General features: G+C 39.3%; 1 protein-coding gene across 1 annotated transcript; it reads left to right on the top strand.

Moving 5' to 3' along the window:
* The first annotated feature begins 595 nt into the window (after positions 1-595).
* LOC306804102 (alpha-1-antiproteinase F-like) lies at positions 596-14,692 on the top strand. The gene is made up of 5 exons (XM_079310280.1): positions 596-654; positions 2,545-3,190; positions 9,293-9,563; positions 12,092-12,239; positions 13,366-14,692. Exons 2-5 carry the CDS (start codon positions 2,557-2,559, stop codon positions 13,552-13,554), a joined length of 1,242 nt encoding a protein of 413 aa, XP_079166406.1. The 5' UTR covers positions 596-654; positions 2,545-2,556; the 3' UTR covers positions 13,555-14,692.
* The last annotated feature ends 3,463 nt before the right edge of the window (positions 14,693-18,155 follow it).

Genomic DNA, 18,155 nt, shown 5'->3' with positions numbered 1-18,155 from the left:
TATCACAGCTCTTGCTGCCAGTGGATTCCCCATCTGGGAGTGGATAGCCAGGTACACCTCTGACAGCATTTGCTAGTGTGGCACAACAGTGTTTTAAACCCTGCACCCATTGGAATCATCACCGGCTTCACCTGGAGACAATCAACCTCAGCCTGGGTATGCAGGAATAAGACAAAGCAGGGTAGATCACAAAAATTCAGATTGTCCTGGTGAATTGAGCCTTCTCCTCCTGCCTTAGTGGCAGCAATGCTATTGGAAATTCTGGAAATTATGCAAATTATATTTCTCTGTAATTATTATTACTTCTGGTGACTTATTAATAAAATAGTCGATTCAGACAACTGAGATATGTATGAATGTTTAGTGTTAAACAGTAAGCTCAGTTTGAGGAAAATGGGTTTGAATCTAACCAGAGTGATCAGATAGTCATGAATAATAAGAAGTCACGTGTGAAACATATTCAGTAAAGTTAGGTGTCCAGTAAAACTAGTTTCGACATCATACTAATCTCTAAAATTATAATGTGTGAGTCACAGCCCTTAGATGATCTTAACCTTTACTAGAGGATACCCTGCTTTGTGTTCAGCAGCATAAACAACTGAGCAAGGACCCGTGCAGACGTAGTGAATACAACAGGACCCTTTTGAATTCACTGTAAGTAATGTTTTGTTTTGTTGGTTTTTTTGTTTTTTTTTTTTAATGTGGAAAAATTGTAAAAAATCATATTCAGGAAAAAAAATTGAATAGTCAGTTGAGAAATTATTTTGTTCATATTCAAGTTTTAGCTTAAAGCTCCTGTATTGTTTAATTATGATTCTGGGGATTTTTAAATAGAAAAGATAAGTCCTCTTTGAGATTGGCACATTCATAAGGCATGACTCTCCTTAGGAAAACTGCATTTCTAAGTGTTTTAAATTAAGTAAATTGATGATAATAACAAATGTAGGGCATGAAATGAAATGAAATGGAAGTGAGGACTTAAGCAATCTAGAGAGCATAAAAAATAGAAGCGGACTAAAAGAATTAGAGTAAGAGTGATGTTGGGGCAAGTCACAAACAAATCAGAGCTCAAATTTAAATGTGTTCTAGATATGAAAGTGCACTATCTGAAAGTGGTTTGTCATGTGGTTCAGGCCCTTCCTAGTAGTATTTCTATGACTATGATATTCAGAGTGTGAATTAAGGAGTATTTAAAGCATCTATTACTAAAGCTGAGGTCAGCATTCTGAGTTCACTGGGTTTTGGAGAAACAAAATGATGGAAGGTGGAGAACACAAATGTGGGATCATGGTGGGAGATGATAAGGATTCAGAGCTTTTACAAGGCAGAGGCTGCATTTCTCAGTGCAAGTCAAAAACCTGAGGTGTTTTTCCCCTAGAGAGCACTTAGTTTCATTAAAGGTTCTGTAGGTCAAATGATCACATATCACAGGAGGATGTTTTAGATTTCCACATCTTTACTTCTCTCTATTGACAGAAGTTATTGAACAAATTGTGATACAGTATTAATTTCTAGAGGTAAAAGCTTGCCATAGATGTGGAATGAATGGCTTCCATGCTGCTTAGGAAAAGGCTTTCCCATTCTATCTGTAATTTTTAGTGTCTTTGTTCCTCCAGAATTCACTCACTCATCTTCACTTTCAACCACTGCAGGCTTCTCTGCCAAATCACTCTTTTTCTACCTTTCTGATGACAAAGACAGTGATTTATCTGGAGTTTATCTGGGTTTTTTGGTTTCATTTTTTTTATTTGTTTCTTTGTTTTTGTTTGGTTTGGTTTTGTTTTTTAGTTTTGTTTTTAGGTGATTTTCATGCAGCAGGCACACTTATTTCCTTTTGTTGCTGTATGTACTTACTTATTTTCCCTTTCTTTATAAGCAGTACTGTATTCCAAGGGTCTTGATAACATCCTAATTGCTATTTCTTTCTTTTGTTATTTTTGTGGAATTTGTTTTTTTTTTCTTTTAGTTGTGCTCAACTGTTCAAGCTTTATGAAATCACCGTAAATGTTCACCACTTCCTCAGTGCATTTGCTTTCTCTTAGGTGCCTGCCCTAGGGGTTTACATGCAGCCCATTCAAAAATGTATGTTTCAGTTTTCACAAAAGAGGCATATTTTGCCTTTCTTCTGCTTTGATTTTTCATCTGTTAAATTTCCAAATTTAACTGATTACCTTTGACTGCATCCCTTGCTTTCTGCTCTATAAACCTATACTTCTGACTCTTTTGTCACTTAAAGCCACATTGAAAACAGAATATTGGTGAAAAAAAACCCAGTTTAAAATGAATTGTAAGTTCACTTTAATGAGGGCGTCTTTGGAATTACCTCATCCCTCTTGGACTTCAATTTTTATTATTTCATAACCTCTTTAGTTGGTTGAGTAATTTTCCAGAGCCTGCTTCCTTGAAATAGAAAGCTCATTTCCCTCAATTCAAATATCTCAGTCTCTGGTGCTAAGCTAACTCTACATAGTGAAGGGATTGATGTATTGCTAAACACAAGGTGAAAAGATTTCTAAGCCAAATATAACTTTTCTTCTATTACAGAATCACATAAATATGAAGATGTTGCTTTTCCTGTGTCTTTTACTTGTTGGAATCCATTCCAACAGTTACTGCTATGAGCTTTATCAACAAGGGGTAAGAAACCAGAATCAAAGAGCACAAGGAAACCAAAACATGCCATGGCAGGGTGTGAGCTACAGCGTTTGTCGATTTGCATGTTGTTTCTACAAAGAGATTTCTTCTCGTGAAAACAATAGGAATGTTTTCTTCTCTCCTTTGAGCATCTCTACTGCCTTTGCCATGCTGACTCTGGGTGCCAGATCAGACACCCTGACACAGATCCTTAGGGTGCTTTGCTTTAACCCTCGTCAGATTTCTGAAAAGGACATACACGAAGGTTATCGTCAGCTCATGCAGATGGTGAACAGAAGGAATGGGGGGTTACAGCTGAATATGGGAAATGTTCTCTTTGTGCTTGATCGACTGAAGCCACAAGAAAAATTTTTAAGCAATCTCAGAAACTTCTATGAAGGAGAAGCTTATCCTATGAACTTCAAGAAGTCTGATCAAGCCCAGCAAAAGATCAATGAATATGTAGCAAGAAGAACGAATGGAAAAATCAAGGACCTCATAAATAACCTAGATCCACTCACTGAAATTCTCCTTATTAGCTATATTTATTTTAACGGTAAGATATACATATCATGTTCTTCTACTCCATGAATTATTTCCTCAGGTCAGTCTTGAACTTCATCTTATTTTGCTATATGGTTTTTCAGATGGACTCATATCTTGTTTTCCTTTTGGTCCTCATTTATATTTAATTAGAAGCAAAGTTATTGGAAATTATGTCCTACTTGACACTGATAACTCCTAGCAAAATGCATGGCAAATTTTCCCATGTCTTTTAATATATAAACTTCTTTCCTTCAGAAAATTAAGTGCAATATATACATATATTGAGGAAGGCATCTCTAAGCAGTAAAGCATCAAATCCTGTACAATCTATTTGGATTCAAGCACTTTATTAAATGCTTGGTTGAAATCCGTTTCTGGAAATTTCAATCCAGCTGGTTGGGTTTTTTTTTTGTTCAGCAAGTTCAGAGTTAAATGCTAAGAATGCTATTAAAGGAAAACTAAGCATCTTATCAAACAGAATATATGTTTGGACAACAGCTTTGCTGCTACTGTGTATTCAAAACAAAACATGCTACAATAGCTTTAGTTTCACACTCATTCTCCTTAATTTTGCTAACTATGCCTTTTCCAATAGCATATCTGAAGTCCTAGTGTGTCTAGAGGCATAGGTTTCAACCTTTTTTTTTTGATTTGCAGATTATAATATTTTCCAGTGAAGAGATGGACCCACCAGTATCAAATACAAGCCTATTGACAATAAGCTTGTTTTTCTTAATTAACTTGTGCAGTCTGCTTAGATACAGTCTTCAGATCTTCCCAGAGCTTTTCAGACTTCTGATCTAATGAGAAGAAGAGGATCAAGGCTGTAAGGCTCAATCAGTGGTCTAATAACAGATATTGCATCTTATTTCAAACTTTCTCTCTCTTACTGATCATATGCTGAAAGCAAAGTATTTGTAGTAAAAAAAAAAAAATATTCTGTAATTTATCTGATAAAAGTATAATCAAGCTTTTTAATGGAAATAGAGATGGCATATTAGATTTTTTTTTAAGAAAAGCTATCCTTTTAGAAGTATTAACTTGGATGCTTGCACTTTACAACATAAGGCTTCCCTTGAAAATAATTTAGAATTATATTTCTGTTTTGTTTTGCTTTCCATTTGCATCTCTGCTCCTTGTATTATTGTCTGAAGATTTGGCCACATCTAAATGGAGCTAATTGAAATACAGATGATTGTTGTTTCTTAGTTATCTTGAAAACCTACTTGTTTATCTGAAATAGTGTTTCTATTTAGACTTTTATTAAGCATCAGGTATATCTTTCAAAACAGGCAAAAAACCTGATGATTTTTCTTTTACTGAAAGCTGTTTGAAGAATGAGCAATGAATTTAGAAGTACAATGGGGACAAAAGCCTGGGAAACCTTGTATTAAAAATAACTTTGTATTCATTAACTTTTACATGTTCTAACAATAAGGATTGTTGGGTTTTTTTATGAGATGTTCAGTTTACTACTGCAAAGATTTCCTAGCTCCTCTAAAGATGGTGGAGTTTCAGTTTTAGCTCTCCAACTTTAAAGCAAATGGATTAAAGAACAGCATTAATCACAATATTATATTAACATTTTTTAATGTTGAAATCAGGAGTAGGTTAATTATCTAGAGCTAGGATTAATCTGGAGAGGATTTCTAAACCTCACTTAGCTGTATAACCAGTCCATACTTTTAGGTGCTTGTCCTCTTTTTGTGCATTGCAAACTTACTCGCACATTACTGGTGACAATTTTTTTTTTCAAGGTGTAGTAAAGTACAGAATTCTTCAAGGACAAAAGTCTGGCAATATTTTCCTGACTCTGACCTACAAGACATGTTATTCCACTATATTGCACCAATCCCTTTTCATGCCTTAGTTAAGCTGGTAACAACAAATACTTCAAATTTCATTTTGCCACTTGAGCACTGTGAAGAACTTGATGAAGGTGCCTAAAGGTATCCCCCTGAGGCAAAAGTGAGAACAGGAATAAGAGTGCCTTTGAAATAGGAGGAAAGTATCAGTGAATATCATCTCTGTCTAATCTCTGTGTTAACTGATAGCCATGGTTTGGGACTTTAATGATCATCTAGTTCCAACCCCCCTGTGATGGGCAGGGACACCTTCCACAACAGAGAGCTCAAAGAGCTGTTCAACCTGGCCTTGATCACTGCCAGGGATGGGGCATCTACAATTTCTCTATTCCAGCCTTACCATCCTCATAGTGAAGGATTTATTCCTTATATCTAATGTGAATTTAAATTTGTCCTCTTTCAGTTCAAAGTCATTCCCCTTTACCCTATCACTGTCTGCCTGTATAAAAAGTCTTCCCCCCCTTTGTAGGCCCCCTTTAGGTACTGGAAGGGACTCCAAGGTGTCCCTGGATCCTCCTCTTCCAGGCTGAATAACCCCAACTCTCTCAGCCTGTCTTCGTGGGAGAGGAGCCCCAGCCCTCAGATGTTTTCCATGGCCCTGATCTGGGTTACTCCAACAGGTCCACATCCTTCTTTTATTGGAGACTCCAGAGCTGAGTGCAGTACTCCAGGTGGGATCTTGCCAGACTGAAGCAGAAGTTGAGCTGATCACGTTTTTTTTTATGCAGATCATCACGTGTTTGGCTTTCTGGGCTGCAAGCACACATTGCTGGGCCATGTGAGATTCTGATCTTGAGATTCTCATCAACCAATAGGACAGGTCCTTCTTTTCAGGTCTGCTTTCAACTCCATTATTTTCCAGTTGTATTTGTGTTTGGGATTGCCCTAAGCCACATGCAGGACCTTGGCCTTGTTGAACTTTGTGATATTCTAATGGGGCCACCTCCCGAGCCTGTCTCACTCTCCCTGGATGGCACCTCTCTGTCTGGGTGGCATGCCTTTCCTCTGGAGGGCATCCTTTCCTTACAGCATGTCAACAGAACACCATCTTGGTGTCACTGGCAAACTTGCTGAGGGTGCACTCAATTCCACTGTTCACTTCAGCAACAATGATATTGAACAGCACTGGTCCCAACACCAAAATCTCCAAGGAGCACTGACCATCCCTGATCTCCTCTTGGACAGCAAGCTTTGACTTCAAGCCATCAAATGCAAGCACCCAGACAATTCCTTATCCACAGAGTGGGATATCTGTCACACTCATCTCTCCAGTGTAGAGCCAAGGATGTCATGCAGGGCAGTGTGAAATGCTTAGCACAGCTCCAGGTAGATGACATCAATTGTTCCTCCGTACCACAGTTTACCCTTAGTGAAATCATGCTGGCTGTCACCAATCACTTCCTAATTTTCCATGTGTCTTAGCATAGTTTACAGCAGGATCTGCTCCCTATCTTGCTACTCAAAAATGTGAGAAAGACTGGTAGTTTTCTGGGTCTTCCTTTTCTTCATTTTTCAAAATGAGAGCTCTCATTTATCATTTTCAGTCAGTGGGAATTTCACTGGACTGCTGTAAATTCTCAAATACAATGGATAGTGGTGTAGCTGTTCCATCTATTTCCCTCAGGATCTGCAGATGCATTTCATCAGGTCCCATGGACAGGTTCATCTTCAGGTTCTTCTCATGGTCTTGAACCTGATCTTCTTCTACAGTGGACAGTTTTTCATTCTCCCAGTCCCTGCACTTTCCAGTGTAGACTGAGCCAAAAATGTGATTTGAGTACCTTATCCTTGTCCACATTCTGGGTAACCAGGTTTCCCATTTCCTTCTGGAGGGAGTTCACATTTCCCTTAGTCTTCCTTTCATCATTTTCATACCTATAGAAGCTTTTCTTGGTGCTCTCAAAGTCGCTGCCCAGATTTAATTCTATCACACATTTAACTTTCTTAACCTAATCCCTGGAGGCTCATAAAATCTTTTTTTATACTTCCCAGGTTACCTGTCTTTGCTTCCACTCTCTGTAGGCTACCTGTTTGTGCTTAAATTCACCAAAGAACTCCTTGTTCATCCACACAGGCCTCCTGGCATTTTTACCTGACTTCTTTTTTAGGATGAATGACTCCTGTGTTTGGTGGAGGTCATCCTTAAATAATAATAGAATCATAGGATAGATCATAGATTCAATAACATAGTATATCAAAGATCCAATATCTTGGAGTTCAACCTTTGACTGAACACCACCCTGTCAAATAAACTATTTGAAGTGAATTCCAAGTCCAGTAATTTCTTGAACATTTCCAGTGATCATAAATCTACCATATCCCTGGGCAGCCTTTTAAAATGCTTGACAACCACTCCAGTGAAAAAATTCTTCCTGACATCCAACCTGAACCTCCCCTGAAACAGCTTGAGGCCATTTCCTCTTGTCCTATTGCTTGTTGCCTGGGAGAATAGACTCAACCTGACCTGGCCACAGCCTCTTTCCTGGCAGTTGTAGAAAGAAATTACCCCTCCACAGCCTCCTCTTCTCCAGCTTAAAACACCCCAGCTCCCCCAGTTTCTCCTCATAAGGCTGACTCTCTAGACTCCTCCCCAGCTCTGTTGCCCTCAATGCTCCAGCAATTCAACATCTTTCTCATTGTGAGGGGCCAAAAATTGGACACAGAACTCGAGGTGTGGTCTCCCCTGTACTGAGTGTAGGGGGCAATCCCTGCCCAGGATACCATTGGCTTTCTTGGCCACCTGGGCACAGCTGGCTCATGCTCAGCTGCTCCTTCCAGCCACTCTGCCCCCATCCTTTAGTGCTCCATGAGATTGTTGTGACAAACCTGCTTTCTTGGGGCCCTCTTCCCCCCATGACTTTACCCCAAGCAGATCTCTGGAGAGGCCAAAGTTTGCCCTCCTGAAGCCCAGAGTAGTGGTCCTAACATCCTATTCAGTTTTCAAGCAAAGTTCATCTTGAAATCAGTTGGCTTTCCCTGAGTTGAGCACTAGGTAAATGCTGTTAAAGTTTTTCAGGACTTTCACTTTTTCAGTGATTCATTCTGCTTTTTTTTCACGCTTAAGCATAATAATGTCCTATGTGCTATATATCTGACGATCGAAGTCACTATTAATGAAGTATGTAAAAGTATATAAAATATATAAAAGTATCTACTTTTTCCTGTCCAGAGTATTGTGGTTGTCAGTCTATGCTTTCAGAGACAATACATGCACTGAAGAAGTTTAATTTCACTTTTTCAAAAGTTATTTAGTAGTGCAGGCTATGTCAGATGGTGGAAACAGCAGATGATAATTATTTCATTTCAACAAGTTGCCTAGTAATCAGTGTTCAAATAGAATCAGAAGTTAAAAGGGATTGCATCTCATTTAATGGTGTTCTTGATGCCACTTATTTTATTTAGTGTCACAGCTCTACTTTTGTAACATTTGATAAAATGTTAGTTTTGCTCTAGAAGGCAAAATTTACTACGGAGCAACAAGGCTTCTTAAAAATTAAAATAAAATAAATAAAAAACCCTTTCCAAAATGCCACAATTTTCCCCTTTTGTAAAAATTTGCTCAGCCTCTGAAACGTATGCTGTGGATACCTGGAATATGGCTTTGAAATTCCTCTCCACTGAGGATAAGAATCTTTCAGATTTTCAGTGTAGACGGTTTGTTTCATGACTAAGTGAGGAACTTTTGAAAATTTAATATGGTGAAGATGACAGTGCAAAAAGTTTCTGCTGTTGCTGTTTTGTTTCTTAACTCAGCACCCTGGTAAAAATAAGTTTTCTTGACTCTATACATTATCAGCTAATGTGAGGTATCAACACCTCCTGCAAGTAACCCAAATACTTTCAATTTTCTGGACAATTCATCCCTTGTGTCACCCTTGACAAGCCTATTTTGGTCTGGGAATAAGAAAATGAGAGAATTTTCTTCTGAGCTTAGACAAAGGCTGCATTATATGAGGATTTTACAGGCTCTTCTAAACTGCTATCAGGGAAGAAATTGCAAGTTAGAACCCTTGATAACTCATCTAAATAAATGTAAGGTCTGCTGTAAGGTCCGAGGGAGTGTTTATACATTACATTCTACCAGCTGTGTGTTCCTTGTTAGATCAAGTGATCATTGCAAATTGTTTTGCTTTTGAAGCTGATCCAACTATGCCAATTTCTGTCAACTAAGAATGTGTCCTATGTTAATACCTCCTATGGTTTCATGTCCTCAAAATATCCTGTAACTCTGTCTCTTATATTTCAAGCTGAATGGGAAAAACCTTTTGATCCAAAATACACTAAAATGAGCAAATTTTTTGTGGATGGGAGCAAGGCTGTTGAAGTCCCAATGATGTTTGGAATGGGCCTGTTCAAGCACGGCTACGATGAGCAGCTGTCTTCCACTGTGGTGCAAATGGATTACAAAGGAGGTGCTTCAGCATTTTTTATTCTGCCTGATAGAGGAAGAATGAGGAAGCTGGAGAAAAGATTGTCCTGTGAGCGTTTGTCAAGGTGGAGGACGTTAGTCACAAAAAGGTAAAATTCTGCAGTTCTTGTTTCAGATGGTAGCCAAGGGAACAAATGTGCTGGGGTGTAACACAGAATCTGTGTGCCAGTTTTAGTTCAGCTTTAACCAGAAGAAATCCCCTGAAAGTTGAATCTGGCTCTTTAGTGTCCATGTGTTTTCTCATTCAGAACTGCACACACTGGAAACCTTCACAGATTAGGACTTTTGCTATTTCTGCACTTTGTTTCCCATCTTCAGCTCTCAATGGGCCCAAGTTTTTTGACTTAGACCTCTTCTCACTTTTCTGGTGGGAGGTTTTCTGCCTTCTATTTACAAGTAAATTCCTACCACTTTGGCCTTTTTTCTTGTCTCTTTCTTAATTTCTACCTATTAATATTAACAGTAATTGTACAGTTAGTGCTGAAATAACAACTTCCATCCAGTAATTGTGAGGGCAAAGCTCAATGATATAGAGCAGAGCCACTTAACCAAGCTCTCTGAGGACTTAGGCAAAATAGGAGTAAGCCACACTCATTTCAAGGTAGCTTTGAGGCTAGAAGGCAGAAAGTTTATATGCTTTCAAAAATTATAGAATCTTTACATTTAGTGTCATGTATGGCAGTAGCCTTTCACAAAATACAAGCATAGGCACAATATGTTTACAACATCATGTCCTTGTATTCATTCATGAGTTTGATGTGTCACATTAGTGACCTTCACACAGACATTTGAAAATCATGTTTTAGATGGTCCCTTCTCAAGAAAAAAATTACATCTGAAATGCAGGAACCCAAAACTGGTTTTATGCTTGTAACTCTGATTCACTGTTAAATATTATCACAAGAATGAAACTTCTTTTTCATATGGGGAAAAACAAACAAACAAACAAACAAAAACAACAATAGGAAAAACTATGTAATTCTCTGTGCATCTTTGCAGTTTTGAAACTTTTGGGAATAGCTATGTGGGTTGTGACTATAGGACAAATAAGATGGTGAATCAAGATACTTATGTAAAATTTTTGCCAAAGAAAAATTTCCTTTACAATTATTAAGACAAATGCTAAATACAATTGGAGGGATTTCTATTTCCTCTCTCCACCTGATAATGAAAAATAATCACAGTCAAAGACAAGTTTGTTTCATGCTGCTCCCCATTTTTCATCATAACCATTCTCTCCTACAAAATAATCACACAAACTCCTCCTTTTCCCTTTAATCTTTAAAACAATTGATTGTATTTGCTACTATTTGGTGTCTCTGGGAGGTCTTAATAAATGAAAGTATTATATGGAATCATGTAAAGGCCGTGGGTTACCTATGTTTATCCCTTCTTCTCTGTCTGCAAACTGATGTTGATATTAGTGGCAGAAGTGTTGTGAAAGATATCTTTCATTTCTGGTGGCTGACAAAGAGGATATTGCTGAAGTGTCACCAGTGCAGACAGCTGAGATCTTTTAAATGGCTGAACAATAGAGAAAATGACACTTTCACTCCTGGAAGGTGTATCCTACTGATCCTTTCCTGGTTGCTGCTGTCTGTGGCTTTCCCTTTCCTCTGTATTGGAAGCACCTGGAAGGAGTGGGTTTAGGTAGCTGCAAGGCAGATGATTCAGTGATAGCTGCATCCTCATTTGGGGCAGCAATCTGCACAGACTGAAATCAGGGAGAAGAAAGAGATCAGCAGTTTGTTATCAATCCACCAGCCAGATACAGCCAGAGCTGGCATTAGATGCTGTGCAATGCTGGAGGTTTTTGCCTTTTGCTTCCCACTTGCCACTGGATGACTTTCTCTTTGGCTGGCTTCATTAAGGGCCCCACATCTCCCTGACCTAAAGCCCAGGAGAGCTATCCTGGCTTCTCACCAGAAAGCAGCACCTCATGTCAGCACTATCACCAACCTCTGTCTCATTATGCTGCCTCTAGCTGTAAATGTTGGGCTTAACTTTTGAAAAGTAATTGCAAGACACTTAGGGGAAAAACAAGGAAGAAATTAGTAAGAAACATAGAGTTTTGGTTAATTTATGGAAAGCAGCAGCCTAGTCACTTAAAATTGAGTAGGTCAGGCACCGGGCTTGACACAGAAAAATAATTATCTATTGACTAACTATATTCCATAAATTTGCTTTTATCTTTTATTTTGCCATGCCTACTATCACTAATTACTGTTGTTCTGCTTCTTCAGCGGATATAGTTCTGTCTGTCCTGTTTTATCTGATAAATACACAAGACCAGTTTTTACACCAAAACTAACCAGTGAAATTGATTGTGTTGGATTTTTTTTTTTTTGTGCTCAGCTTGAGACACCTAAAGAAATCTCTTTTTCACAAGATGAATCCTCTGCATCCTCAGTAACGGCTCATGATTAAGGTAGTTTCAGCAAATTGCACAAGAGATTAATAACTTCAGCAAATGTGCATCTCCTGTGAAGGCTAGAGAGAAGCTGCAGGCAAAATGTCTTTAGGGAAAAAGCAGAATCAGTTTGTCTCTTATGGCTCTATGTTATTCTGTGATAACTGATCAAATATTTCACCATTTTCTTTCACTCTTTTCTTGCAGCTCAGTAAATTTGTATCTTCCAAAATTCACGCTTTATGGGACATATAACCTAAAAGATATCTTGTATAAAATGGGCATCATGGATCTATTCACTGATAAGGCTGACCTCTCTGGGATCACAGGGCAGCCCCAGCACAGAATTTCCCAGGTAAGTCATGCTGCTTTTTGTTTTATGGGCCCATGGTTACTGATACTTGCTTCACTTTCTGCACAACTATTCTTGGTGCAAAACTTATGTAAAGAGTCTTTGCTTCACGTGAAAAGGCAGCTGATGGCATACAGAGTATTTTGTCCATGCTAGTTCTACTGTATGAGCAATGGGGTTGGAGCAAGTTACAAGTCTGTAATTTTTTAATTTAGGAGGCTATTTTGACCTGCATGGGACAACTTTATAAAACAGACACGACCAAATCATCATCTATGAATCTATATGCCCTTACAGTCACTACTGGATGCTTCTGTTTGTGTCTGCCTTCTTTAGCCTGCTTGTGGGCAAGTAGGGAGCTGTAGGATGTATCACTGCCTGTATTTTATGGAGGTGAGGGAAGAGGAAAACCACTGCTTGCTTTTAAACTGTTTGGGAGAAATGAAAATGCAGTTATTACAAACATTTGGATTAAGAATATGAACAATGACTGCCAGGCTCATACAAAAGCTACAGATACATCATGCTTCAATAAACCTGACAATTCAGGGCAAGCTTAATTGTCTAATGAAGAAAACAACAACCCTCATGACCTCAGGTGGACATTAGTGAATCAGGATCTATCAAGGTCAAACTTGTGTGTTTCTGTGCTTTAACCCTCCATTTCTGGCCCTTCACCTTTGCTCTCATTTTCCCCAAAACCCGAAGGAACTCAGAAAACATAATTTAGATTTCTATTCATTTTGCTAATCTGCATGTTATTTCTTCAGCTTCTAATGAACTTCTAATGCACAGTTAAATATGGTCTTACTCTCTTAACATTTGGTCTAGCTACTGATCTCCATGAGTGGATGGATGCAAGGAATAAGAAAAGAAACAAAGCAAAAGTTTTCACTAACAGGGACATGCCCCCAGTGAAGAGTAACTTTTCCTCTCTAGGGTTAGAAAGCTGTACTGTATATAGCTTGCTGATTTTTATTTTTTTTTTCTAACTTTCCTGTCTTTAAGCAGTGAACTCCCAGTCCATCTGGCACTTGTTTCTTACCAGTAACTTATTCAGGCACTTTTAACTCTCATTCTTGTTTAGTTTTGTATCCCTGTGACTTGTAAAATGTCTGTTTCTTCACAGGCTATTCATAAGGCTGTGGTAAAGGTGGATGAGACTGGCACAGAAGCAGCAGCTGCCACAGGCATGGAAATGGTGCCCATGTCTGTTCCAATCACCATTACATTCAACAGGCCCTTCCTCATGGTCATATCTATGGAGAACACCATACTCTTCATGGGGAAAATTGTGAATCCTCTGAAAAAAGAATAAGTTCATGCACAAATTAGATATGTGATGATGACCACTCTTAAATCAAGTATTAGATCTGATGAGTAGGGCATGGCTACAGAGGGGCTGTCCACCTCTTAACTGATGTTATTCACTGTTTTTTGTAGATGAGACTATTCATCAATTTAAGTTGTCATAGTTGCATGTTTGTTTGGGCCTTGCTTCTTTTTTTTTTTTTTTTTTTTAATTTTTTTTTTTTTAAGAAGGTTGCATTCATGCAGAACTGTCATTAGCTCTGGGACAAAACAGGCCTGTGTGATACTGACAGCACACAGACACATCTTCTAGCAGGGAAGGTGAGGAGCGTGTGGGTGGAGAGGGTTGTGTATGTCTGCTTCTTCCCTCATGGCTGCCTTCTCTCCTGTTTTTTTTTTTTATGTTGACTGACAAATAGGTACAAGTTATGTCACTTTACTGTTTGTGTGCATTTTCCTACCAACATGAAGTTTATAACCAGCATAGACCTTATCATGCATAATGCTTATTACCTTGCATAGTACCATTGTTGTCCAGTGAGTCTATGACACCCTTGCCTGTCAGCTGCTGTCCCAGCTTGGCTGCTCCAAAGGGGTCTCAAAGAAGGGGTGTTGTCCCCCTGCACATATATTCTGCCCTGCCTACTGTTTCTGTGAAATCTATAATCCAGATTCATTCCAGGGCAAACTTTAGAGAATCTAAGAACTTGGTCTAAGAAAATAAGAGATAGATTTGATCTCTGCACTTTGGCACCCTGGAGACAACCACTGTGAAACAAATATACAGCTCAGAGCATCCAGAAGAATACTTCTAGCTTATGCCTGCACCTAAAGCAGCTCCCAAAAGTCCCCAGGCAGCAGGAAGCACATCTCCCCTGGTGCCAGTGTCTGCACCATTACTGTCTGTACCTGGAAGATCACCCATGGCAGCAAGCACCATTCCAGCATTTTCTGTAGGATCAGGCACCCTACCAACAACACCCATACCCCAGCAGTGGTATTTGCTGTGTCTCTTGATATAACCCCTTCTGTCTGGGAATACAACATTGGTACTCTTTTTCTATCTGCTTCATGGTTAGTATAGCCACAATATTATAAAGAGCTGTTTTCATTATTAAGAGACACAATAATCAGTCACATTCACAATGAACCTGCTTATTTTATTTCCTTGTCCACTTTCCTATCTATTTTTTTCTTCTGGTTTTTACATCTATTATTATTATTTTATTTCTTTCCTCATGGTCCTGGTATATATCCAATCTCTGGTTGCAGGAGGGGTAAATTATTGACTAAAGTGGGTTAGTCTGTTAAGAGGTATTAAGCACTTACACCAGTCTTTGTACAACCTTGAAATATGCAGACAAATGTACTATGGTAGAACAACAACAATTAATAAACCTGACATAAAAAACTTCCTAATTTTGCTATTTTACTTCTCTAATTCAGAGTTAAGAATTAAGTACAGTTCAAGCAGGTTTTTTTGAAGAGTGTTGACAAATAACTATTAATTTACTGCTCATATACATTAAATCATAATAGTAATGCCAGTAATGAGTTTCAGAAGGCCCTCTGCCTTTACCTGAGCAAGAAATAGTAGGTTATCTCTGCTAGGCAGAGAACATTTTGGGAAGGCTGGACATTAATTTCATGCAAAGATGTTTATTCAGAAAGTGTGCTGCTTCTACCTTAGCAAGTGCACAGCTTCCATGTGTCTCTCATCTCTCTTCTAAATAGTTCTCTCTTGACTCCTTCTAATACCTGTATTATCAGTCTTGGCATGTTTTTGAGCTGCAGTTCCTTTTATTCCATAAACAAAATACAGGCCATCTATATCATACCATTTGGGGTTTTAATAAATTAGGATAGGATGAGAAAATTAAAGTAAATCCAAGAAAACCTAACTTGGAAAAAGAAAAAAAGCATGTATACACAGAAAACTGAACTAGAATTAGGAAGAAAGATTTCAGGAATGGAAGTCATTATCAACTCAGGGAATGCCCCCTTGCCAAAAAGAACAATCCCAGAACATTAAAACTGTAATAAGAAAGGACAACTTTGAGGGAAAGAAACTTGCAAAAGTCATGCCACAAAATAATATATTCTTTTAAAAAAAGATCATTTCAAAGAGATTGAGGGACTAGTAGATGTTCAAAGTGTAAAACAGATGTTTGAGGGAGGCACTGATAAAACAGAAAAGCTCAATCCATTGCACATGGGTTTCTTTTGCAGTGGCTGAGCTTAAACCACTATTCCAAGTTGACCTAGCAATAAAATAGTATTCATGGGGTGAAAAAAAGCAGTCAAAGAGCAAGTAGCAACAAATTACCCTGATTATTTAGTATGCATGCTAGAGCTCTTAGCTGTCTCAAGAAGAAAAATGTTAAGCTTTCCACACTGATGCAACAGTTAAATTGACTGCATACCGCACTAACAGGAAGTGACAAATGCAATGTTCCATTCTTTCAATAAGATGCAGTTGGGTGTCTGAAACACTGAATAGTTATTTCAACTTCAGGTTTTTTCAAACTGAAGAATTTCTGCCATAGAAACAGAATCTTCTAGATTGGAAGATCAATCCTTAAAATGAACTCTAGCCCTTAATCCAGAGCAGTCAAGCCCAACCCTGTGCCTAAGTGCCACTGGGGTAGTGACCCAACCACTTCCCTGGGTGGCCTGTTCCCACGTTTGACAGCCTTTCCATGAAGAATTATTTCCTAATACTCAATTTAACCCCCCACACCCCCCACTTGAGGCCATATTTCTTCTTCTGTCATTTGTAACTTGGGATAAGAAACTGACCCCCCGCTGACTGCAGCTCTCCCTTAAGAGAATTGTAGAGTGATAAGGTCCCCCGTCAGTCTTCCTTTCTCCAGGCTGAACACCCTCAGCTCCTTCAGCCCCTGTTCATATGACTGATTATCCAGACCCTTCCCCAGCTCCATTGCCCTTCTCTGGACATGCTCCAGCCTCTCAGTGTCTTTCTTGTACTGAGGGGCCCAGAACTGAGCACAGGATTTGAGGTGTGGCCTCACCAGGGCCAAGGTGGTGTACAAGTACAGGGGGACAATCCCTGCCCTGGTGGCCACACTATTGCTGACACAGCCAGGATGCCATTGGGCTTCTTGGCCACCTGGGCACAGCTGGCTCATGTTCAGCTGCTGTCAAATGGCACCCCCAGGTCCTTTCCAGGCAGCTTTCCAAGCACTCTGCAGTAGTGCAGGTGGTTGTTCTGACTTGATGCTTTGGGACACAGTATCTTAGACTTTACTACAGTCCAGGTACCCAACATGCACAGCCATTCCTCATTCACTCTCTCATTCACCAGGGAAGGAGGTCACGTCAGTCCAAGGTTGGTTCCTGCCTTTCATAAACCTGTGCTGGCTGGGCCTGATCACCCAGTTGTCCTCTGCATGCCATGCCATGGCACTCACGAGGATCTGCTCCAAACCCTTCCCTGGCTCTGAGGTCAGGCTGTGTCCTGCAATGCCCCAGATCCTCCTGGCCCTTCTGTAGATGGACAGCCCATCTACCAATTCTATTTGTCTGGGGCCTTCCTGGTGAGCCAGAACTGCTGATAAAGGATTGGAAGTGGCTTGGTGAGCTCTTCCACCAGCTCCCTCAGCACTTCTGTGTGTGCCTAAGTGCTGCAAGAGGTTGCTGAGCATTTTCCCTTGGTTTATGGGGTTTTCATTCTTCTCCATGTGCCTGTCTTGAAGCTCAGGTGTCTGGGTACCCTGCGAACAAACGGTCTTATTATTAACAACTGAGACAAAGAAGGCACTGGGAATCTCAGTGTTTTCCTCATCCACTGTCATAGTCTTCCTTCTTGTATCCAATTAAGGATGGAGATTCTCTTTAGCTTCTTATTGCTAATGTGTTTATAGAAATATTTTATTGTCTTTTACAGCAGTAGCCAGAATCCTTTGCCAAAGAATTCTTTGAAGAGTTGATATGTCCATATATTGTAATGGTTTGGTTGGTATATGCCACATTCTTCTGAAAATGTATAAAGTTCCTCAAGGCAGCACCTAAACCAATCATACAGTAATAGGGAGGGAATACTGTTTATAAGCATTGAGTTCAGGCATGTGTTGTTAAGAGAAGTCAGAGGTGATGTGGGACTTTATTAAATTATGACATGACACATTTTGCTGGTGGTTTCACTTTGCTCATTGTGAAGGATCTCACAGTACTCAGTGGCCAGCTGATCAGAAAAGAGTCACTGCCACTAAACACAAGGCAAAGAATTCAAGGGGAACAGCCCTTGGTTTACATTTGGCATGATGGACTCAGGTTAATCATTGCCACTCAGCACAGAGATTTTGCAGCAATACTGGATATGCCATTCCTATGCTCAGTGACAAAGAGAAAGGAAAGCAAACAGTGGGAGATATGAAGAAAGGGAAAGAGAGAAAGCTTGTGTAAATGTGTATATATACACTATATGTATGTACTCTGCTGTGTATGTATAGCCTCTGCTTACTGCCAAAGCCTAAGTGTTTGTTCCTCTTGCTGTGCCCAAGGGTGTCCAAAATCTTTTAAAGAATTTTTATTTCCTCAATTAACATCAACACTTCTATCAGCTCAATGGTTCAGTAGGAAATTGTT

This window comes from Erithacus rubecula (assembly GCF_903797595.1).
Source record: "Erithacus rubecula genome assembly, chromosome: 6".
Lineage (NCBI taxonomy): Eukaryota > Metazoa > Chordata > Aves > Passeriformes > Muscicapidae > Erithacus > Erithacus rubecula.
This window is presented reverse-complemented; position numbering and strand designations above follow the sequence as displayed.